Genomic DNA, 24733 nt, shown 5'->3' on the forward strand with positions numbered 1-24733 from the left:
TTAGTTTGATAGGTGGACCAGAATGGTCCAAACTTAAGCATCTTAAAGGTCGCTGTGCTCTTTCTGAACTTTCGGTGCAGTAGAAATATTGGGTACCCTTCTCATAATCTGTGCTTTCACACATTCCTGTCTCTGAGCTCTACAGACAGTTGTTTCCACCTCATAGCTTTTTTTTCTCTTGTATGTTGGGGGGCCCTACATTATATAACATCTTAAAAATGTTCATATGAAATAAGAGGTCCCCAGTTCTCAATTTCACGTGTCATAGCAAGCGATCTGAACCAAGAGGTACCATAGTGGCAGACCAATGTGGCTTTTTTGGGGTCCTTGGAGAGAGGTAGCCTTGTCCTGGTTGGTTTGTCCTATTCTTTTTTCTATTGTAAAAAAACCTGTGCAGGACTCCTCTTTCCAGGCAACTGAATTGCTAGCAAATTATTGAAGGGGTTATTTATCAAAAAGTCATGAAAAGGAGGGGAAGATAAATACCAGACCTTTCTGTCCTTGGGTGGGAGGGGGGATCAAAAACAGACATCATAATAGGAGGATACAATAGAAGAATTTAGGTGCACTACTGTGTCAGATGTGCACGGGTGCCCGTGCCACTTGAGAAACCTTGGCGTTGGTGTGCAGGTTTAGGTATGTCCTTCATATAATGATATACTGGCTAATGTCTCAATTTTAACATCAGTGTTGAGGGTTAGCCAATGTCATTGTTCACATCTACCACAGTAGTGCACCTAAATTCTTATATTGTATTATTCTAATTGTTATACATCCACACCGTTTATCTGGTGTAGGATGCCATTGTGGCACTTGTAGTCTGTTGCAGGCATCCCCCATTGTATGCATTTTTATGCTGGGGATCACCCTTAGCAACAGACCACAAGGGCAGGATCTGCTTCCCTAGTATACATGCACAACTGCATTTGGGGTTGAGCACCTCCTGCCTGCCAGTTGCTCTCTTTTTTTTTTTTTATCATAATAGGAGGCCCATTTTGACATTTGCTATGGGTTCTCTGTTCTTCTATGTACATCATTGGTCTGAATACTTGTGCTAATGCTAAATTTGAGTTTTTCCTTTTTAATAAGTTTGCAAACATTTCTAAAATTCGTTTTTTACATTCTCATTGTGGGATAAATAGTGCAGAATATGCAGATTAATGGGGGGGAAATTCAATTTAATGATTTTAGCACAAAGCTGCAACATAACAATATGTAAAAAAGTCATGGGAACTTCACTCTGGGTCGGATAACTGGCGATGCTGGGCAAAGGCTCGTGATGTCACAGTCATGCCCCCCTTGTGATGTCACAGCCAAGCCCCCTCAATGCAGGTCTATGGGAGAGGGTGTGGTGGCCATCAGGCCCCCTCCTATATACTTGCATTGAGGGGGTGTAGCCATAACGTCACAAGGGGGGCATAACTGTGACGCCACAAGCCTCTGCCCAGCATCACCAATCATCTGGCGTGGAGCAAAGTTTGCTCCGTGCACCGGATGTCTGGGGTGCCACAGCCAAGGTCCCCAGCGGCGGGACCCCGCGATCAGACATCTTATCCCCTATCCAAAGATGTCTAGAGGTGGAGTACCCCTTTAAGTATACACAATGTCATAAGGACAGGGGTTATGCTATGTCTGGAAAGCCAATGGTCACCATTACCATTAAATCAAGTGAATTTTTTTTTTTTAGATCATTGTGAACATTCCAGTGTGAACAACCTATTTGACAATATTGTCATGTGGTACAGATGCTACTGTGGTTTACCTCAGTCTCATATGAATTTTGTCTTTACTTGATAAATCTCATTCACATTAACTATGGTTGTGATTTTAATTAACTGAAGACATTCTTTTTAGGCTTCTATTATCTATTTTGGTGCTGACTCCTGACACGGCAAAATTTTAACTGCTTACATATGCACTTTCTTACAATTTGCCTAAAAGCAAAATGGAAAAAAGTGTGCAGAAACATAATTTAGCTGTATCTGAATTTTTTTTTTTAAACATTTTTATTTATTAACTTTTACGGTTAGAACGTTCTGTTAACAAATATGACAGTTATGGGTTCAGGCAGGTATTATACATATACACTATGTGCACTTTGAAACAGACCTAAAATGAATTAATTGAGAAATAGGGTTAATTACAGATTTCCTGTGATGTTTGTAAATACCTCTGTGGCTCCATGATAACAGATAAAAACAGATATGTCTTGGTAACCTATAAACTGTATGTTAGTAAGGATAAGGAGATAGATGGAAGAGAGTATGACTGAAGGAACAGACTACACAGCAGTTTGTAGTCTGGAACCCATGGAGACACAAGTTTGCATAGGTGCTGAAGACACAAAACCATAGGCGATTTTTTATTGTTTAATGGAAGATCCAAGCCACAATCAATGTTCAAAACTTTATTGAGTGTACAAAAGAATAAAAAAAAAAATAGTTTTTAATGCTTTTAGGTCCTCAATAAAGCACTGAATGCTTTAGAGAAATCGATGCAAAATACATATCTTTTTTTTTTTCCCCAAGAGGCTGTGTAACAATTTGTGCACTGTCCCAGTTTTTAGAAATCCCACTATTTAGAAGTCTTTGTTATAATAATTTCATGGTTAAATTTCCATAACATGGCAAAAGGAAATGGGAGCTATTACAGCTCTTAGGCTAGAATTCCACTGAGGTTTTTCAGGCAAAAAAAAACACATAAAAATGTCCATTTTGCCGCACAGCGTTTTTTTCTGTGAAAAAAACGCTGCGGCCAGATGTTAGCTGCAAGTCAATTGTGAACTGCAAAATGCCAGATCCACTTGGTGTTTTTCATTTTGGTGTTTTTTTCAATCCTTTGGGTGTTTTTCAGCTCTTTTGGGCTCAGATGCTGGTCTTCAAAAATGTCCTCAAATTCATAGTATGATGTTTTTTTCGGGAAAATCTTGGCCATGTGGGTTTTAACTTTGGCATTTTGCAGGCGGTTTTTATTCTTTTTGGTCTTTAGCAATCCAAAAAAGTGATGGAGATACCTTTTTAATAAAATTTCGTAGGGTACCATTAAGAAAAACAAAATACAGTAGTAATGGAAAAATTGTATTTAACAAAATGTATATTTTTTTATAACAAAATGTTATACATTTTTTTTATAACAAAATGTTATACATTTTTTTAAAATAGGGAGCAATTTATATGGGCGGCAGGAAACTAAAAATGTAGCCGGCAATAAAAATGTAGCAGACAATAATAAAAATAAAGAAAGGGGCCATTTAAATGTAAAAAGAATATATTTTTTATAATAAATTGTTAACCTTTTTACTAATAATGGATTTTAATAATGTGTTGAATAAAATGTGTGTGTTTTTTAACTTTTTTTCTTTATTTTTTTACATTTTTGTAGGTAGTACTACTACTCCCATTATGGAACACTGTTGGGACCAATTGATAGATTGCAGAGAGTGTCACTTCTGACACCCACTGTGATCCTCTGGTATAAGCTATAGAAACGGGCTGCAGCTGCACTTGTCCCCTGCCCACACTATACTCCACTTCACTTCACAGATTCATATTTCCCGCTAAGAGCTGTGACTGGCCAGATAATGGCCAATCACAGCTCTTAGCGGCATATACAAATCTGTGAAGTGAAGATAACCTCACATCACAGGAGAGTATAATGCAGAGGAGGGACCAGACAAGTGCGGCTGCCGCCAGCTTCAATAGCTTATACCAGAGGATCACAGTGGGTGTCAGGAGTGAAACTTGCTGTTATCTGACCTTAACTGCAGGTACTTCTACTGCCAACATGGAGCACACTCTGCTCCATGCTGGGAGCTGTAGTACCTGCATTAATAGACAGATCGCAATGGGTGTCAGAAATGACACCGGGGCCATCTGTCTATTAGTACAGATACTACAGCTCCCATGGAGCAGAGTGTGCTCCATGTTGGGAGCAGTAGTACCTACAATAAGGGACAGATCACAGCAAGTGCCACTCCTGACACCTTTTGAGATCCTCCTGATGTGAATTTTTGGACTACAGAGCTGGGAGAACAGCTGATGCTGAGCAGTAGACATATGTGGTATATGTACTGCCCAGCAAGAATTTACAGTGAGCCATCAATGTGTACACAGTATACACATTGCTGGCTCACTTAACCCCTTGCTGAGCTGTGCGCTATGCGCCAGCCCGGCAAGGAAAGAGTTAACTTACACTGTTGGACAGTGTAGGTTAACCCTTTGGCAGTATACAATGTAATCTATAGATAGCTGTATTTAGTATGTACAGAAGATGAAGAAGTCCCCTTACATTCCTACAGTCCCGACTGGGTCCATGTAGCCCCGCCCCCTAGTGATGACTTAATTAGGAGGTGGAGCTTCAAACGGGAGCCAGGCTGGTTAGTCTGAGGCTCTGTTCACATTGTCCATTTTGTACACTGTAAACAGACCCTTCTGGCAGTATCCTCCCAGACAGGGAGACTCCAGCTGTTGCTAAACTACATCACCCAGCAAGCTATCTGGGCATGCTGGAAGTTCTAATTTTGCACCAATTGGAGGCTCCCTGTTTGGGTAGACATTGCTTTAGGTTCTCTGTTCCCAGCAGACAGCGCCAAAAATGTCCTAACCAATTTTTTGTGTTTTTTTTTCTTCTTGTTTCCGATCTGTATGCAGAGGATTATGGTGGATTCAATGGATTACGGCGGATGAACTGGATTTTTTTCTTTTAACAAAATGGCTAGCGAGGGCTGTGGGTGAGTGTTTTTTTTAAATAAAATTGTATTTATAATGTGCCGTGTTTTTTAATTTATTTTCAGGCTTAGTAGTGGAAGCCGTCTTATTGACGGAATCCATTACTAAGCCAGGGCTTAGCGTTAGCCACAAAAACAGCTAGCACTAACCCCCAATTATTACCCCAGTACCCACCGCATGGGGTGCCAGGAAGAGCCAGTACCAACAGGCCCGGAGCATCAAAAATGGTGATCCTGGGCCAAGGTGGTAACAGGCTGGCGATATTTAGGCTGGGGAGGGCCAGTAACAATAGTCCTCGCCCACCCTGGTAACATCAGGCTGTTGTTGCTCGGTTGGTGTCTGGCTGTGAATAAAAATACGGGGAACCCTATGCTTTTCTTTTTTTCATAAATATTTTTTTTTAAAAAGGGTTCCCCGTATTTTTATTCTCAGCCAGATACCAACCAAGCAGCAACAGCCCAACGTTACCAGGGTGGGCGAGGACCATTGTTACTGGCCCTCCCCAGCCTAAATAATCCAGCCAATTTTGACGCTCCAGGCCTGTCGGTACCGTTTATTCCCGACACCCCTTTGGTGGTGGGTACCGGGGTAATAATTATGGGTTAGTGTTAGCTGTTTTGGGGGCTAATGCTAAGCCCTGGCTTAGTAATGGATTCCGTCAATAAGACAGCCTCCACTACTAAGGCTGAAAATTCAATTATAGAAAAACACGACACATTGGAAATATTATTTTATTTAAACATCCCTTGTTAACCATTTTATTAAAAGAAAAAAAATCCAGTTAATCCGCCGTAATCCATCGAATCTGCCATAATCCGCTGCATACACTGATCTGAAACAAGAAGATAAAAGAAACAGAAAAGATTGGCTAGGACATTTTTGGTGCTCTCCACTGGGGAGAGGAACTATAATGCAATGTCTTCACAAACAAGGAGCCTCCCATTGGTGCAAAACTACAACTCCCAGCATGCCCAGACAGCCTTTGCTGGGAATTGTAGTTCAGCAACAGCTGGAGTCTCCCTATCTGGGAGGACACTGCCAAAAGGGTCTGTTCACATTTTATAAAATGGACAATGTGAACCGAGCCTCACACCCTTAACATCCTGGCTCTGTCTGTTGCTCTGCACCCTAATGACATCATCACTAGGTGGCAGAGCTACACGGACCCGGCGGGGACAGGGAGCGAGGGAGGGAAGCGGACCTCGTCTTCTGTATACAATATATACAGCTATCTATAGATAGCTGTATATACTGTATGCAGCCCAAAAGGGTTATAGGAGCAGGGGCTCATGTCAGTCTGGTGACCAAATTCCCAGCTCCAGTATAGTATACATGGGTACACTATGCACCCCTGTATACTATACAGCCGGGGAAGGTGAGTAGTGATGCTATGCATCACGCCTCATCTCCTTACACTCTGTGGACTGGGTGCTCAGCATTCGACCCACAGAGTGGTACCTGAAGACAGTGAGAAAACTGCCACAGGGGACAAAACTGGCTGTTTCCACACACCAGGAAAAATTAAGGGAAAATCAGTGGCAGTTTTCCTGGCATTTTTGCTGGTGAGAGAGAACTTCAGTGGAATCCTAGACTTATGGAGGTTTAGTTGCATTCCTATACTGGTTAAATGGACCCCCTAAACCATGATCAGTTTGACACTAGCTATGCTAGGGGTGGGGAGTCTCCTGAATCTATGCCCTCAATTGCTGCATGAGACTCAATATATGTATGAAAAAGAAACAGAGAAAAAGCGCACTAATGTGCCATGATTCTGTTCATGCAATAGTGTGGAGATGAGATGAAAGGTGTTGTGCTCACCTGAGCGTGTTGTGTCCCAGGCACAACACCGTAATCAGCTTTGATCCCAGATCTCTGGGGGACACGTGGTCTAGAAAGGGCTGCTGGCACCTGCCCGTCCCGGGAACCGGTCCTGGACGTCTGGTCAATGGAAGCAAGAAGTGAGGATCTAAGATCCTCGGAAGAACATGGTGCTCCAAAAGCGCTCCTTTTCAAGATGAATAATAGCCGTAGGTTGGGTTTCAATAAAGCAGAAAATACTTTATTCATGCAGGAATGTGCAGGGATAACGCGTTTCGAGGGGTGGAGACCCCCTCTTCGTCAGATCCAATGTTGGATCTGATGAAGAGGGGGTCTCCACCCCTCGAAACACGTTATCCCTGCACATTCCTGCATAAATAAAGTATTTTCTGCTTTATTGAAAACCAGACCTACGGCTATTATTCATCTTGAAAAGGAGCGCTTTTGGAGCACCGTGTTCTTCCGAGGATCTTAGATCCTCACTTCTTGCCCCAATTGCTGCATAGGACCTATATCATTTTTAAGTCCTATTTCCAAGTTGTAGTCCCCAGTATTGACTGGTGTGGCCAAGAGATGTAGTAAAGGGTCACCAAAAAGGCACTTAATATGTGACAAGCTGTAGGATGAAGCAGCACCTTATTTGGAAGGCTAGTAAGGTAACAGAGTCTGAATAGAAGAAAAAACTTGTTCCTGGAATCATAATCCAAGAACATATGTTAGAAGAATCCAAAAACAAAGCCAATATGAAAGAGGAGATCGGCATTGTAGAATCAATAGCTAGCAGGGTGAGGAACTAAACAAGATAACCATAAATCTGCACATAAGGAAGCAGGACCAAGGTGGACTTTAGATAGTTCATCAGGAATGAATTCAGCACCAAAGAACGGTGGCCATGACAATTTCACATGCCTACAGTAAAGGATAGGAGAAACTGCAGCAAATATTAGCTGGGCCACAACTACAAACAGAAGACATGGATGAATTGGAAGGAGGGAAGACAGGTTGCGACTGGTGCAGGCAATTACTGCAGCCACGTCCACCAGTGTGAGCCCAGCACTGGAACTAGGAAAAGTGAACACAGTTGTCACATACTTTTCCAGACTCCTGGAATGGTGTCCACCTTGTTTTGCATTACTATGCATTATACTACTAGATGTGGGTGAAATGGGGCATCAGTTCAGAGTGAATGGACAGAGCATTAAGGCTAAGTTTCCACTTGTTTTTTTTTTTCTGGCAGATTTTGGAAAGCTGCCACTGCAGTTTTTGAGCCAAAGCCAGAAGTGTATTCAAAATGAATAGGACATATAAAGGAAGAACTTATACTTCTCCTTCCTTATGGATCCACTTCTGACTTTGGCTCAAAATCTGCAAGATAAAAAAAACTAGTGGAAACAGCCTTAGGGGGAGACTTTCAACTGAGGTACATGAAACCCTAATTTTCATGATTATGTTTGCTTACTTTGTTTTTGCTAAAAATATACATAAGCGTTGTTTGGGAAGCCTGAGTAAGGCCTATTTCTGACAGCTAGAATACCCAAATCACTGTTTGAATGTGAGCTTGTCACCCAAGGTAAAACTCTTCAACACAAATTGACTACATTGTACTGTCTGCATTGAGCAAGTGCATTAAATATGTAAATATACCATAAAATCCAATGACAACAATAACAGTTGGAAACAACATTCAGAATCTTACGGTACAAAATGTTGCAAGTGTAATTTCCTTTTTTAATTAAGATCAGCATAGATTGTTGTACAGTATATCAGATATTGTATATTTTGTTCGTTTAGAATAAGGACAAAGTGTATGATGACAGGCACATGGTGAGAAAATGCTAAAAATAATTCTGTATAAATGAAAATACATATAAAATGGCTGTCCGGATTGTTCAAACACACACATCAGCCTGATTGTTATTTGTAACAACTGGAGATGGCTTGCTTTTAGCTCCCTCCGTCCCACATTTCGAAGTGTCAACAAACAATAATCTTGGAGTCCACAAGGCCATCAGTATTCTTTTGTATTCTTTGCGGAAATTTTGATTAAGAAGACCATAGATGACTGCATTGAGGCAGCTGTTAAAGTAAGCCATGAAGTAGCTCAACACAAAAAGCCAATTTGGGATCTTTGGTGCCACCTGAAAAGGATTTATGGCTACAGCAAGGCCAATGAAGTTTAGAGGTCCCCAGCACACGGCAAAAAGTACAAACACAACAAACATAGTCAAAAAGTTCCGGAGATCTGTTTGTGTAAGCTTCTGCTTAGATTCTTGTCTTACTCTGTGCTTAACTTGAATAACCAAGACCCATATCCTGAAGTAGCAGAATGTTACTACAGCCAACGGGACAATAAAATGCACCACAACTACGGTAATTGTGTATGAAGAGCTGACAGTCTGGGCAAAGGTGCATGAGAAAATCCGCGGGTCATACTGTAGAGATCCAACAAAAAAGTTGGGCACAATAGCAATAACAGTCAATATCCAAGTTAAGCAGAGGTAAAAAATTGTGCTTTTCTGGTTATAAAGCTTGTCGTACTGCAGGCTGTGGCAGATGTAGCAATACCTGTTAATAGCTATGGCTGTAATGTTGAAAACAGAACCGATGACACTCAGTCCCATCAGAAAGCCACTGATCTGGCAATGGATGTATCCCAGCGTCCATCTATTATGGAAAATTGCTATAAGAATAACTGGATATGGGTATACTGCTACCACCAGATCCGCAACAGATAAACTGACGACAAATATGTTGCCTAGGAGAAAAAAAACAACAACATAATTAAAGATGGATACAAGGAAAAAGCATCCAAGTGTTATAAAATGTATTTAAAAAAATCACAAAACAAACTACGGTATTTATATTTAATAAAGGCATTGTTTTCTGAATTATAGAGGAACAAACTGTTACAGTTATACATAAGTGCTGGGTAAATGTTGTTTTTGGCTTCCAACAATATAATCATCATCCCTTTTAAAGGGCTTTTCTGAGCTAAAAAAAAAAAAAATGTGAAATGTATCTAACTACTCTCCAGTTGATACTAACAAAATTATTTTAGTATCTTGCCTAGCTCTCTGTTGCACTTTAGTTGTGATGTTGTAGGGGCTTTTTGTGGGTGAGATTACCATTGTGAACAACTACAGCACCGTCATGTATACATATTTTCATCACACACATCACATATCTGCATTATTTGCTGCCCAGCATGTGATACACAATCCCTCCTGAAACAGAGATTTAGAGTGAATGAGCAGTGCAAATAAAAGTCATGTGGTGTGTGAGTACTGTACTGCAATAGGGGAGGGGCATAAACATGCGCTTTGCATACAGGACATCACACAAGCAAAAAATAAACACCAAGAGTATAGTAAATTGATATCATGTTAGCCTGCCTTAGTGTTTACAGGAGTTCACATGTAGCAGATTTACTCATTTACTAATACTGATTTACTAATACTGACTTACTAGTTAGACATTGCAAACTTAGATTAAACAGTTTAAGAATGTGCCATATTTGTCACAGTAGCTCGTGCTGTTTGATCTGTCACTTTTATAGACTGTTTAATCTAAATTGAGAGTATGTATTAATTTGCTTGCTTTACAAAGGTCTACTTTGTACACGACTGCTTTACCAAAATGTTGGTGCATTTTTGGAACATTTAGGTCACACTCATTTCCAACGGTGCTATGCCACTTAAATAAGCCATGCCCCCTTGTCAGACAAGGCAAAAAAATTGTCTAAAACTCTGTGTAGTGAGACTCTGTGACATGCCTTTGGCTCACACAGTAGGATGATGAACAAGCTAGGAGCCTGCACAGAGCCCTGCTTTTCCTGCCCTCACTTCCTGTATTTTGTCTCTTTCCAGAGACCCACAGGTATTAACTGCAGGGAAATTTTTTTTCACTCAAAAACATAGAAATGTTTTAACCAATATATATTACAAATATGTAAATAAAAATAACTGATGATCCAGCAATTCATTGTAAACACTTCAGGCTTTATTCCAAATGATTAAAACTTATAGAAAGTGTACAAACAACACATCACCTGATCGGCAACACACTCACAGTATGAATATGTTGCTGACCAGGTGATGTGTTGTTTGTACACTTTCTACATGTTTTAATCGTTTGGAATAAAGCCTGAAGTTTTTACTTGCTGGATCATCCATTATTTTTCTTTACTTATTTGTGTGAAGCGTGGCCAAGCTTGGATCCAGGCAAAACCAAAAGGGAGGTGAGCTGAAAATACTTAGAATTTTTGCTATATTAGAAATATATTATCTACATTATTTGAAACGTTTTTTGAAAAAGGCAGGTACACTTTAATAGAGAAGGCTGCTGCAGAAAATAACTGTCCCAACTGACAGTACATGACCCTCCCAGACCCTGAGAATAAGGTGTCCTTTCTGCCAGGGCCAGCCGCAGGCAAAAGCTTCTCCTGCCTTCTGAGCCACCATTCTAACGTAAAAGCATAAATCTTTGGAGAACAATCATTTTATAAAAAAAGAAAATGTTGAAAATATAAAATAAAACTGTTACGCCGAGCGCTCCAGGTCCCCGCTCCTCCCCGGAGCGCTCGCTACACCCTCGCTACTGCAGCGCCCCGGTCAGATCCACTGACCGGGTGCGCTGCGATACCGCCTCCAGCCGGGATGCGATTCGCGATGCGGGTGGCGCCCGCTCGCGATGCGCACCCCGGCTCCCGTACCTGACTCGCTCTCCGTCGGTCCTGTCCCGGCGCGCGCGGCCCCGCTCCCTAGGGCGCGCGCGCGCCGGGTCTCTGCGATTTAAAGGGCCACTGCGCCGCTGATTGGCGCAGTGGTTCTAATTAGTGTGTTCACCTGTGCACTCCCTATGTATACCTCACTTCCCCTGCACTCCCTCGCCGGATCTTGTTGCCCTTGTGCCTAGTGAAAGCGTTCCCTTGTGTGTTCCTAGCCTGTGTTCCAGACCTCCTGCCGTTGCCCCTGACTACGATCCTTGCTGCCTGCCCCGACCTTCTGCTACGTCCGACCTTGCCTTAGTCTACTCCCTTGTACCGCGCCTATCTTCAGCAGTCAGAGAGGTTGAGCCATTGCTAGTGGATACGACCTGGTTACTACCGCCGCAGCAAGACCATCCCGCTTTGCGGCGGGCTCTGGTGAACACCAGTAGTAACTTAGAACCGGTCCACTAGCACGGTCCACGCCAATCCCTCTCTGGCACAGAGGATCCACCTCCTGCCAGCCGGCATCGTGACAGTAGATCCGGCCATGGATCCCGCTGAAGTTCCTTTGCCAGTTGTTGCCGACCTCACCACGGTGGTCGCCCAGCAGTCACAACAGATAGCGCAACAAGGCCATCAGCTGTCTCAACTGACCGTGATGCTACAGCAGCTACTACCACAGCTTCAGCAGTCATCTCCTCCGCCAGCTCCTGCATCTCCACCGCAGCGAGTGGCCGCTTCCGGCCTACGACTATCCTTGCCGGATAAATTTGATGGGGACTCTAAGTTTTGCCGTGGCTTTCTTTCACAATGTTCCCTACACTTGGAGATGATGTCGGACCAGTTTCCTACTGAAAGGTCTAAGGTGGCTTTCGTAGTCAGCCTGCTCTCTGGGAAAGCTCTGTCATGGGCCACACCGCTCTGGGACCGCAATGACCCCGTCACTGCCTCTGTACACTCCTTCTTCTCGGAAATTCGTAGTGTCTTTGAGGAACCTGCCCGAGCCTCTTCTGCTGAGACTGCCCTGCTGAACCTGGTCCAGGGTAATTCTTCCGTTGGCGAGTACGCCATACAATTCCGTACTCTTGCTTCTGAACTATCCTGGAATAATGAGGCCCTCTGCGCGACCTTTAAAAAAGGCCTATCCAGCAACATTAAAGATGTTCTGGCCGCACGAGAAATTCCTGCTAACCTACATGAACTCATTCATCTGGCCACTCGCATTGACATGCGTTTTTCCGAAAGGCGTCAGGAGCTCCGCCAGGATATGGACTTTGTTCGCACGAGGTGTTTTTTCTCCCCAGCTCCTCTCTCCTCTGGTCCTCTGCAATCCGTTCCTGTGCCTCCCGCCGTGGAGGCTATGCAAGTTGACCCGTCTCGCCTGACACCTCAAGAGAGGACACGACGCCGCATGGAGAATCTCTGCCTGTACTGTGCCGGTACCGAACACTTCCTGAAGGATTGTCCTATCCGTCCTCCCCGCCTGGAAAGACGCACGCTTACTCCGCACAAAGGTGAGACAGTCCTTGATGTCAACTCTGCTTCTCCACGTCTTACTGTGCCTGTGCGGATATCTGCATCTACCTTCTCCTTCTCTACTATGGCCTTCTTGGATTCCGGATCTGCAGGAAACTTTGTTTTGGCCTCTCTCATCAACAGGTTCAACATCCCGGTGACCAGTCTCGCCAGACCCCTCTACATCAATTGTGTTAACAATGAAAGATTGGACTGTACCATACGTTACCGCACGGAGCCCCTCCTAATGTGCATCGGACCTCATCATGAAAAAATTGAGTTTTTGGTCATCCCCAATTGCACTTCCGAAATTCTCCTTGGACTACCGTGGCTTCAACGCCATTCCCCAACCCTGGATTGGTCCACAGGGGAGATCAAGAGCTGGGGTACCTCTTGTTTCAATGACTGCCTTAAACCGGTTTCCAGTACTCCCTGCCGTGACCCTGTGGTTCCTCCTGTAACCGGTCTCCCTAAGGCCTATATGGACTATGCTGACGTATTTTGCAAAAAACAAGCTGAGACTTTACCTCCTCACAGGCCTTATGACTGTCCTATTGACCTCCTCCCGGGCACTACTCCACCCCGGGGCAGAATTTATCCTCTGTCCGCCCCTGAGACTCTTGCTATGTCTGAATACATCCAGGAAAATTTAAAAAAGGGGTTTATCCGCAAATCCTCCTCTCCTGCCGGAGCTGGATTTTTCTTTGTGTCCAAAAAGGATGGCTCCCTACGTCCTTGCATTGACTACCGCGGTCTTAATAAAATCACGGTAAAGAACCGCTACCCCCTACCTCTTATCTCTGAACTCTTTGATCGCCTCCAAGGTGCCCACATCTTTACCAAACTGGACTTAAGAGGTGCTTATAATCTCATCCGCATCAGGGAGGGGGATGAATGGAAAACGGCATTTAACACTAGAGATGGACACTTTGAGTATCTGGTCATGCCCTTTGGCCTGTGCAACGCCCCTGCCGTCTTCCAAGATTTTGTTAATGAAATTTTTCGTGATCTCTTATATTCCTGTGTTGTTGTGTATCTGGACGATATTCTGATTTTTTCTGCCAACCTAGAAGAACACCGCCAGCATGTCCGCATGGTTCTTCAGAGACTTCGTGACAATCAACTTTATGCCAAAATGGAGAAATGTCTGTTTGAATGTCAATCTCTTCCTTTCCTAGGGTACTTGGTCTCTGGCCAGGGACTACAAATGGATCCAGACAAACTCTCTGCCGTCTTAGATTGGCCACGCCCCTCCGGACTCCGTGCTATCCAACGTTTTTTGGGGTTCGCCAATTATTACAGAGAATTTATTCCACATTTTTCCACCATTGTGGCTCCTATCGTGGCTTTAACCAAGAAGAATGCCAATCCTAAGTCATGGCCTCCTCAAGCGGAAGACGCCTTTAAATGGCTCAAGTCTGCCTTTTCTTCTGCTCCCGTGCTCTCCAGACCTGACCCATCTAAACCCTTCCTATTGGAGGTTGATGCCTCCTCAGTAGGAGCTGGAGCGGTTCTTCTACAAAAAAATTCTTCCGGGCATGCTGTTACTTGTGGGTTTTTTTCTAGGACCTTCTCTCCGGCGGAGAGGAACTACTCCATCGGGGATCGAGAGCTACTGGCCATTAAATTAGCACTTGAGGAATGGAGGCATCTGCTGGAGGGATCAAAATTTCCAGTTATTATTTACACCGATCACAAGAATCTCTCCTATCTCCAGTCTGCCCAACGGCTGAATCCTCGCCAGGCCAGGTGGTCTCTGTTCTTTGCCCGGTTTAATTTTGAAATTCACTTTCGCCCTGCCGATAAGAACATTAGGGCCGATGCTCTCTCTCGTTCCTCGGATGCTCCGGAAGTAGAGCTCTCTCCGCAACACATCATTCCTCCTGACTGCCTGATCTCCACTTCTCCAGCCTCCATCAGGCAAACTCCTCCAGGGAAGACCTTCGTCTCTCCACGCCAACGCCTCGGAATCCTCAAATGGGGTCACTCCTCCCATCTCGCAGGCCATGCGGGCATCAAGAAATCCGTGCAACTCATCTCTCGTTTCTATTGGTGGCCGACTCTGGAGACGGATGTTGGTGATTTTGTGCGGGCCTACACTGTCTGTGCCCGGGATAAGACTCCTCGCCAGAAGCCTGCTGGTCTTCTTCATCCTCTGCCTGTCCCCGAACAGCCTTGGTCTCTGATTGGTATGGACTTTATTACAGACTTACCCCCATCCCGTGGCAACACTGTTGTTTGGGTGGTCGTTGATCGATTTTCCAAGATGGCACATTTTATTCCTCTTCCTGGTCTTCCTTCAGCGCCTCAGTTGGCAAAACAATTTTTTGTACACATTTTTCGTCTTCACGGGTTGCCCACGCAGATCGTCTCGGATAGAGGGGTCCAATTCGTGTCAAAATTCTGGAGGGCTCTCTGTAAACAACTCAAGATTAAATTAAACTTTTCTTCTGCTTATCATCCTCAATCCAATGGGCAAGTAGAAAGAATTAACCAGGTCCTGGGTGATTATTTACGGCATTTTGTTTCCTCCCGCCAGGATGACTGGGCAGATCTTCTTCCATGGGCCGAATTCTCGTACAACTTCAGAGTCTCTGAATCTTCTTCCAAATCCCCATTTTTCGTGGTGTACGGCCGTCACCCTCTTCCCCCCCTCCCTACTCCCTTGCCCTCTGGTTTGCCCGCTGTGGATGAAATAACTCGTGATCTTTCCACCATATGGAAAGAGACCCAAAATTCTCTCTTACAGGCTTCATCACGCATGAAGAAGTTTGCTGATAAGAAAAGAAGAGCTCCCCCCATTTTTTCTCCCGGAGACAAGGTATGGCTCTCCGCTAAATATGTCCGCTTCCGTGTTCCCAGCTACAAATTGGGACCACGCTATCTTGGTCCTTTCAAAATCTTGTGCCAAATTAATCCTGTCTCTTACAAACTTCTTCTTCCTCCTTCTCTTCGTATTCCTAATGCCTTTCATGTCTCTCTTCTTAAACCACTCATCATCAACCGTTTCTCTCCTAAACTTATTTCTCCCACTCCTGTCTCCGGTTCTTCGGACATCTTTCCCGTAAAGGAGATACTGGCCTCCAAAAAGGTCAGAGGAAAAACCTTTTTTTTGGTTGACTGGGAGGGCTGTGGTCCTGAAGAGAGATCCTGGGAACCTGAGGACAATATCCTAGATAAAAGTCTGGTCCTCAGGTTCTCAGGCTCCAAGAAGAGGGGGAGACCCAAGGGGGGGGTACTGTTACGCCGAGCGCTCCGGGTCCCCGCTCCTCCCCGGAGCGCTCGCTACACCCTCGCTACTGCAGCGCCCCGGTCAGATCCACTGACCGGGTGCGCTGCGATACCGCCTCCAGCCGGGATGCGATTCGCGATGCGGGTGGCGCCCGCTCGCGATGCGCACCCCGGCTCCTGTACCTGACTCGCTCTCCGTCGGTCCTGTCCCGGCGCGCGCGGCCCCGCTCCCTAGGGCGCGCGCGCGCCGGGTCTCTGCGATTTAAAGGGCCACTGCGCCGCTGATTGGCGCAGTGGTTCTAATCAGTGTGTTCACCTGTGCACTCCCTATGTATACCTCACTTCCCCTGCACTCCCTCGCCGGATCTTGTTGCCATTGTGCCAGTGAAAGCGTTCCCTTGTGTGTTCCTAGCCTGTGTTCCAGACCTCCTGCCGTTGCCCCTGACTACGATCCTTGCTGCCTGCCCCGACCTTCTGCTACGTCCGACCTTGCTTCTGTCTACTCCCTTGTACCGCGCCTATCTTCAGCAGTCAGAGAGGTTGAGCCGTTGCTAGTGGATACGACCTGGTCACTACCGCCGCAGCAAGACCATCCCGCTTTGCGGCGGGCTCTGGTGAATACCAGTAGTGACTTAGAACCGGTCCACCAGCACGGTCCACGCCAATCCCTCTCTGGCACAGAGGATCCACCTCCTGCCAGCCGGCATCGTGACAAAAACAAAGTTGGTACTAGGAATACCATATATCAGAATAGACTATACTGTATAAGACAGCATAGTACATATTGCTAAATTACTATATTAATCTCAAGCTTCTCCATACTTAGAACTGGTGCTAGTTGCTTGTGTTCCATTCTATTTTATACCTAGATTTGCTGTACAGTAAAATTATCTACTTTGCAGCAGGTAGACCTGGAGCAGTACCTGAACCAGCAGGTGGTGGCATACATTAACATGACCATGCCAACATGCCTTGAAGATCCGCTGGACTTCAAGGCAGCCAAACTTGATTTGTGGCCGCAACTAGCAGAATTTGTCCTGGAAAAGCTGTCCTGCCTGGCCAGTAGTGTGCCATCAGAGCCGGTTTTTAGTGCGGTGGGGGCCCCCAAGTAGAACTCGTCTGTCACCGAAAAATGTGGAGACTGACCTTTTGTGAAGATGAATAAGGGATGGTTCAGCCAGGATTTCCACCCACCAATGCTTGATGCATCAGAGTAGATTGACCATGGTGACACACCAACACTTCACAAATATGGATAGTGCTAAACATATTTAAGGTGCTGCTTCCCAGTTACAGAAATTCCTCTGCATCAGACCACAAGTATTGAGGATATGCATTAGCTAAAACTTAGCTTTTCTTAGGATAAAATATATGGACCCTAATTTTAAAGGGGTACTCCCGTGGAAAACTTTTTTTTTTTTAAATCAACTGGTACCAGAAAGTTAAACATATTTGTAAATTACATTATTTATAAATCTGTTTAACTTTCTGGCACCAGTTGATTTAAAAAAAAAAAAAAAAAAAAGTTTTCCACGGGAGTACCCCTTTAATTATATCTAAGAAAAGGAAAGGTATGCAAAAAACACCATGTGCCACCTATACCAACAAGTATTGATGTGATGCAAAGACCTCTATAAAGTGGAAGGGAACAACGTATGGTCCATTTTAACAAGTGGGGGTAAAGACTTCCCCTGTAAGGCCCTACTCTGGCATTATTAATTCCCTTCTTGGCAAGTGGCACTCACCCTAAAAAGGTTGACCCCACATAGGAACCTCTCCCTATTTCCACCTAAAAACACTGCCATTTCCCAGTGTTTTAGTTGGAAATAAGGATAGGTTCCTGTGTGGGGCCACACTTTTTCAAAAATTCACTGATCTCTAATCACCGCATGCGGCGGGGTCATTTCGGAGCTCCCCCCACCATATGCGGCGACCGCAGATTCTCCAGTCAGGCTCGGAAGTTTCATCACTCGCCCTATAAGACGACACCCGGCATATAAGATGACCCCCGACTTTTGAGAAGATTTTCCTGGGTTAACCCCTTAAGGACCAGGCCATTTTATACCTTAAGGACCGGAGCGTTTTTTGCAATTCTGACCACTGTCACTTTAAACATTAATAACTCTGGAATGCTTTTAGTTATCATTCTGATTCCGAGATTGTTTTTTCGTGACATATTCTACTTTAACTTAGTGGTAAAATTTTATGGTAACTTGCATCCTTTCTTGGTGAAAAATCCCCAAATTTGATGAAAAAAATGAAAATTTTTCTAACTTTGAAGCTCTCTGCTTGTAAGGAAAATTGATATTCAAAATATATTTTTTTGGGGTTCACATATACAATATGTCTACTTTATGTTTGCATCATAAAATTTATGAGTTTTTACTTTTGGAAGACACCATAGGGCTTCAAAGTTCAGTAGCAATTTTGAAATTTTTCACAAAATTTTCAAACTCACTATTTTTCAGGGACCAGTTCAGTTTTGAAGTGGATTTGAAGGGTCTTCATATTAGAAATACCCCATAAAAGACCCCATTATAAAAACTACACCCCCTAAAGTATTCAAAAAAACATTCAGTAAGTGTATTAACCCTTTAGGTGTTTCACAGGAATAGCAGCAAAGTGAAGGAGAAAATTCAAAATCTTCATTTTTTACACTCGCATGTTCTTGTAGACCCAATTTTAGAATTTTTGCAAGGGATAAAAAGGAAAACATTTTTACTTGTATTTGAAACCCAATTTCTCTCGAGTAAGCACATACCTCATATGTCTATGTTAATTGTTCGGCGGGCGCAGTAGAGGGCTCAGAAGGGAAGGAGCGACAAATGGTTTTTGGGGGGCATGCCGCATTTAGGAAGCCCCTTTGGTGCCAGGACAGCAAAAAAAAAACACATGGCATACCATTTTGGAAACTAGACCCCTCAGGGAACGTAACAAGGGGTAAAGTGAACCTTAATACCCTACAGGTGATTCACGACTTTTGCATATGTAAAAAAAATATATATTTTTTTTACCTAAAATGCTTGGTTTCCCAAAAATTTTACATTTTTAAAAAGGGTAATAGCAGAAAATACCCCCCAAAATTTGAAGCCCAATTTCTCCCGATACAGAAAACACCTCGCATGGGGGTGAAAAGTGCTCTGCTGGTGAACTACAGGTCTCAGAAGAGAAGGAGTCACATTTGGCTTTTTGAAAGCAAATTTTGCTCTGGGGGCATGCCGCATTTAGGAAGCCCCTATGGTGCCAGAACAGCAAAAAAAAAACACATGGCATACCATTTTGGAAACTAGACCCCTCGGGGAACGTAACAAGGGGTAATGTGAACCTTAATACCCTACAGGTGTTTCACGACTTTTGCATATGTAAAAAAATATTTTTTTTTTTTACCTAAAATGCTTGGTTTCCCAAAATTTTTACAATTTTAAAAAGGGTAATAGCAGAAAATACCCCCCAAAATTTGAAGCCCAATTTCTCCCGATTCAGAAAACACCCCATATGGGTGTGAAAAGTGCTCTGCTGGCGCACTACAGGTCTCAGAAGAGAAGGAGTCACATTTGGCTTTTTGAAAGTGAATTTTGCTCTGGGGGCATGCCGCATTTAGGAAGCCCCTATGGTGCCAGGACAGCAAAAAAAAAACACATGGCATACCATTTTGGAAACTAGACCCCTCGGGGAACGTAACAAGGGGTAATTTGAACCTTAATACCCTACAGGTGTTTCACGACTTTTGCATATGTAAAAAAATATATATTTTTTTTACCTAAAATGCTTGTTTTCCCCAAAATTTTACATTTTTTAAAAGGGTAATAGCAGAAAATACCCCCCAAAATTTGAAGCCCAATTTCTCCCGAGTACGGCGATACCCCATATGTGGCCCTAAACTGTTGCCTTGAAATACGACAGGGCTCCAAAGTGAGAGCGCCATGCGCATTTGAGGCCTAAATTAGGGACTTGCATAGGGGTGGACATAGGGGTATTCTACGCCAGTGATTCCCAAACAGGGTGCCTCCAGCTGTTGTAAAACTCCCAGCATGCCTGGACAGTCAACGGCTATCTGGCAATACTGGTAGTAGTTGTTTTGCAACAGCTGGAGGCTCCGTTTTGGAAACAGTGGCGTACCAGACGTTTTTAATTTTTATTGGGGAGGGGGGTTGTATAGGGGTATGTGTATATGTAGTGTTTTTTACTTTTTATTTTATTTTGTGTTAGTGTAGTGTAGTGTTTTTAGGGTACAGTCACACGGGCGGGGGTTCACAGTAGTTTCTCGCTGGCAGTTTGAGCTACGGCAGAAAATTTGACGCAGCTCAAACTTGCAGCCGGATACTTACTGTAATCCTCCGCCCATGTGAGTGTACCCTGTACGTTCACATTGGGGGGGGGGAACATCCAGCTGTTGCAAAACTACAACTCCCAGCATGTACGGTCTATCAGTGCATGCTGGGAGTTGTAGTTTTGCAACCGCTGGAGGCTCCGTTCTGGAAACAGTGGCGTACCAGACGTTTTTCATTTTTATTGGGGAGGGGAGGGGGGCTGTGTAGGGGTATGTGTATATGTAGTGTTTTTTACTTTTTATTTTATTGTGTGTTAGTGTAGTGTTTTCAGGGTACAGTCGCACGGGCGGGGGGTTCACAGTAGTTTCTCGCTGGCAGTTTGAGCTGCGGCAGAAATTTTGCCGTACCTCAAACTTGCAGCCGGATACTAACTGTAATCCTCCGCCCGTGTGAGTGTACCCTGTACGTTCACATTGGGGGGGGAACATCCAGCTGTTGCAAAACTACAACTCCCAGCATGTACGGTCTATCAGTGCATGCTGGGAGTTGTAGTTTTGCAACAGCTGGAGGCACACTGGTTGTGAAACACCGAGTTTGGTAACAAACTCAGTGTTTTGCAACCAGTGTGCCTTCAGCTGTTGCAAAAGCTACAACCCCCAGCATGTACGGACAGCGGAAGGGCATGCTGGGTGTTGTAGTTATGCAACAGCTGGAGGCATACTACTTTGGCTGGGGATGCTGGGGATTGTAGTTATGCAACAGCTGGAGACACACTGGTTTACTACTTAACTCTGTGTGCCTTCAGCTGTTGCAAAACTACAACTCTCAGCAGTCACCGACAGCCAACGGGCATGCTGGGAGTTGTAGTTATGCAACCACCAGATGCACCACTACAACTCCCAGCATGCACTTTAGCTGATTGTGCAAGCTGGGAGTTGTAGTTATACAACAGCTGAAGGTACACTTTTCCATAGAAAGAATGTGCCTCCAGCTGTTGCAAAACTACAAGTCCCAGCATGCCCATAAGGGCATGGTGGGAGTTGTGGTGGTCTGCCTCCTGCTGTTGCATAACTACAGCTCCCAGCATGCCCTTTTTGCATGCTGGGAGCTGTTGCCAAGCAACAGCAGGAGGCTGTCACTCACCTCCAACGATCCTCGCCGCACAGGTCAGTCCCTCGTCGTCTCCGCCGCCGCCGCTGCTCCTGGGGCCCCGATCCCAACAGGGACGCCGGGGATCGGGGTCCCCAGCACCCGGGGTCGTCTTCCCGCACCCGCTCACGTCCTCCGGAAGAGGGGCGGAGCGGGATGTGGGAGTGACACCCGCAGCAGGCGCCCTGATTGGTCGGCCGGTAATCCGGCCGACGAATCAGGGCGATCGTGAGGTGGCACCAGTGCCACCTCACCCCTGCTGGCTCTGGCTGATCGGGGCCGTCTCTGACGGCCCCGATCAGCCAATAATTCCGGGTCACCGGGTCACTGGAGACCCGATTGACCCGGAATCCGCCGCAGATCGCTGGACTGAATTGTCCAGTGATCTGCGGCCATCGCCGACATGGGGGGTCATAATGACCCCCCTGGGCGATATGCCCCGATGCCTGCTGAACGATTTCAGCAGGCATCGGGGACCGGCTCCGCTCCAGATGGTTGCGGGGGGCCGGTAAAACACATGACGTTCTCATACGTCATGTGTCCTTAAGGACTCGGAAATGGAGACGTATGAGAACGTCATGTGTCCTTAAGGGGTTAAAAAGTTGTCTTGTATGCCGAAAAATACGGTAAGTTTTTTACAGTTATAACACGTTTGTTATGACCATTATATGAATTACAACAGTACTTTGTGAGAAATATCCGTGTACTATATCAATGAGTTATTTTATCTCACAGACCCTGGATGTTTTTGGCACTGTGCATCAGTGCAACGGCTGTTTCAGGCTTTTAAAAATTCACTGTTGTCTTCATGGTGCACCTGATCTCTGCACATGTCCAAGACCAATGAACCAATCTCAATCAAGACAAATGTTCCGTACTATATGTTGTATTTAGTTATTGTGCCACCTGGCAATACTGCTGTTTTAACCCCTTAAGCACACAAGGTTTTTCCATTTTTGCATTTTCATTTTTTCCTCATCACCTTCTAAAAATCATAATGCTTTAAATTTTGCACATAAAATTCCATATGATGGCTTATTTTTTGCACCACCAATTCTACTTTGCAGTGACATTAGTCATTTTATGACGAAACGGAAAAAAAAATTCATTGTGCGACAAAATTGAAGAAGAAATGCCATTTTGTACCTTTTGGGGGCTTCCGTTTCTACGCAGTGCATAAGGACACCTTATCTTTATTCTGTAGGTCCATACGGTGAAAATGATACCCTACTTATATAGGTTTGATTTTGTCATACTTCTGAAAAAAATCATAACCACATGCAGGAAAATTTATATTATAAAAATTCTCATCTTCTGACCCCTATAACTTTTTATTTTTCCACGTACGGGGCGGTATGGGGCTCATTTTTTGTGCCATGATCTGAAGTTTTTATCAGTACCATTTTTGTATTTATCTGACTTTTTGATCGCTTTTTATTCATTTTTTCATGATGTAAAAAGTGACCAAAAATACGCTATTTTGGACTTTGGAATTTTTTTCAGGTATGCCATTGACCGTGTGGTTTAATTAATGATATATTTTTATAATTCAGACATTTCCGCACGCATTGATACCACATATGTTTATTTTTATTCTCACAGTTTTTTTTTTTATGGGAAAAGGGGGGGGGGTGATTCAAACTTTTATTAGGGAAGGGGTTAAATGACTTTGATTAGCTTTTTTTAACTTTTTTTTTGCAGTATTATAGCTCCCATAGGGAGCTATAACACTGCCCACACTGATCTTTTACACTGTTCACTAGCATTGCATTGATCAGTGTTATAGGCAGTAGGCAGTACATTGCTCAAGCCTGTATCTCAGGCTTGGAGCAATCAATCGCCAATCGGACGCAACGGAGCAAGGTAAGGGGACCTCCGCTCATGTGCTAGCTGATCGGGACATCACGATTTTATCGCGATGGTCCCGATCAGCCTGAATGAGCTGCTGGGAAGCTTTCACTTTCATTTTAGACGTGGCGATCAATGTCATCGCCACATCTAAAGGGTTAATAGAGCGGCACAACGATCGGTGCCGCAGGCTATTAGGTCCTGGCTATCATTAGCCGCTGGGACCGAACCGGTATGACGCGGGGTCACGGGGTGTGACCCCGTTTTATTTGCCGGGACTGGGCGTAGGGTGTACAGGTACGCCCTACATCCTTAAGAGATTAATTTAATAGTCATACCATAGACTAAGTGTACTGGAGTTTGTAATGCCTCACAGCAGCTCTCCTGGTTGAATTTATCAAGCTGATGATCTCAATTTATACAGTGGTTGAAAATATGGGGCACTGATTTAAATAAATTAAAAATGCTTGCAAGCAATAGGAAAATTAAAAGAAATATCATAACATTGTTGAATTCTTCCTTGCTCAGTAGCTTGGAAAGCAATATGGTATTCCCTCACAAATTATAATCCCACACTTTATACGTATCTTGAGCATTATAAAACCTGAATTGGACCATTCTTTTTTAAGTACAAAGACATATTTGACAACATTGTAGTTACTAAACCAAATGCAAAACATGAAGGAAAATAACAGACAAAAGTAGCTCTTGTCTATAAATCTCCTAATCAAATGTTATACTACTGACTCTACAGTATGTAAAATTGTTTGAAGAGGTTATCCTTGACAGGCTATCGATATTGGAACAGCGGGGTCTTGCTCCCAACACCCCTGCCTTAAATTTTTAAAGGTTACATAACTTTTTTAAATAATAATCTTGAATAATTATGTGGCAAGCAATATTTATTAATCACAGTAATATCCCATACGGGTGAAGCAGGTCCCAGCATTTATTGTTGCATAGTAGAAGCCTTTGAATGATTTGCTTCATTATTTTATGTTGAGTGAGGAAAATCTAAGTTTCTTAAAAATATCCTTATTTCTTCTTTAAATCTACTTTTCGACCAACATTTTTTCTATAAAAAAAAATTTCATTGTCCATCAAGCTCCCTAAGGCTCCATTCACACTACCATTGTGCCCTGTCGGAGAACGTCCGTCAGGCACTTTTTATTTTTGTGCCTTAAGGGACGTTCTTTTTGACGGGTTACAATAGGAAACGAGTCCCGACAGATCCCGTTTACCATTATGGGGTCCATCGGGAGCTGTTGTTTTTCGACAGGAGTAACGGGAGGAAAAACGTTGCATGATGTATTTTTCCTCCCGCTATTCTCTCCAGTATCCCCGACAGACACGGCATTATGAAAGAAGCCTGGTTTGGAGTATGGCTTTAGGATAGTTAGTTCAACCACCTTCTCCTCACATTCAATCACTTAGCACTTTGGCACAATTACATTACAATTTCATTA

At 44.0% G+C, this 24733-nt stretch overlaps 1 protein-coding gene across 1 annotated transcript in view; it reads right to left on the bottom strand.

The window, feature by feature from the left end:
* Positions 1–7918: 7918 nt before the first annotated feature.
* GPR50 (G protein-coupled receptor 50) overlaps positions 7919–24733 on the bottom strand; it is a 261245-nt gene continuing 244430 nt past the window's right edge. Inside the window, exon 2 of the mRNA XM_056538834.1 lies at positions 7919–9300. Within this exon, the coding sequence (XP_056394809.1) occupies positions 8435–9300 (866 nt within the window). The 3' untranslated portion in view covers positions 7919–8434. The remainder of the gene's footprint in view (positions 9301–24733) is intronic.

The sequence above is a fragment of the Hyla sarda genome, chromosome 9, assembly GCF_029499605.1.
Source record: "Hyla sarda isolate aHylSar1 chromosome 9, aHylSar1.hap1, whole genome shotgun sequence".
Classification (NCBI taxonomy): Eukaryota; Metazoa; Chordata; class Amphibia; order Anura; family Hylidae; genus Hyla; species Hyla sarda.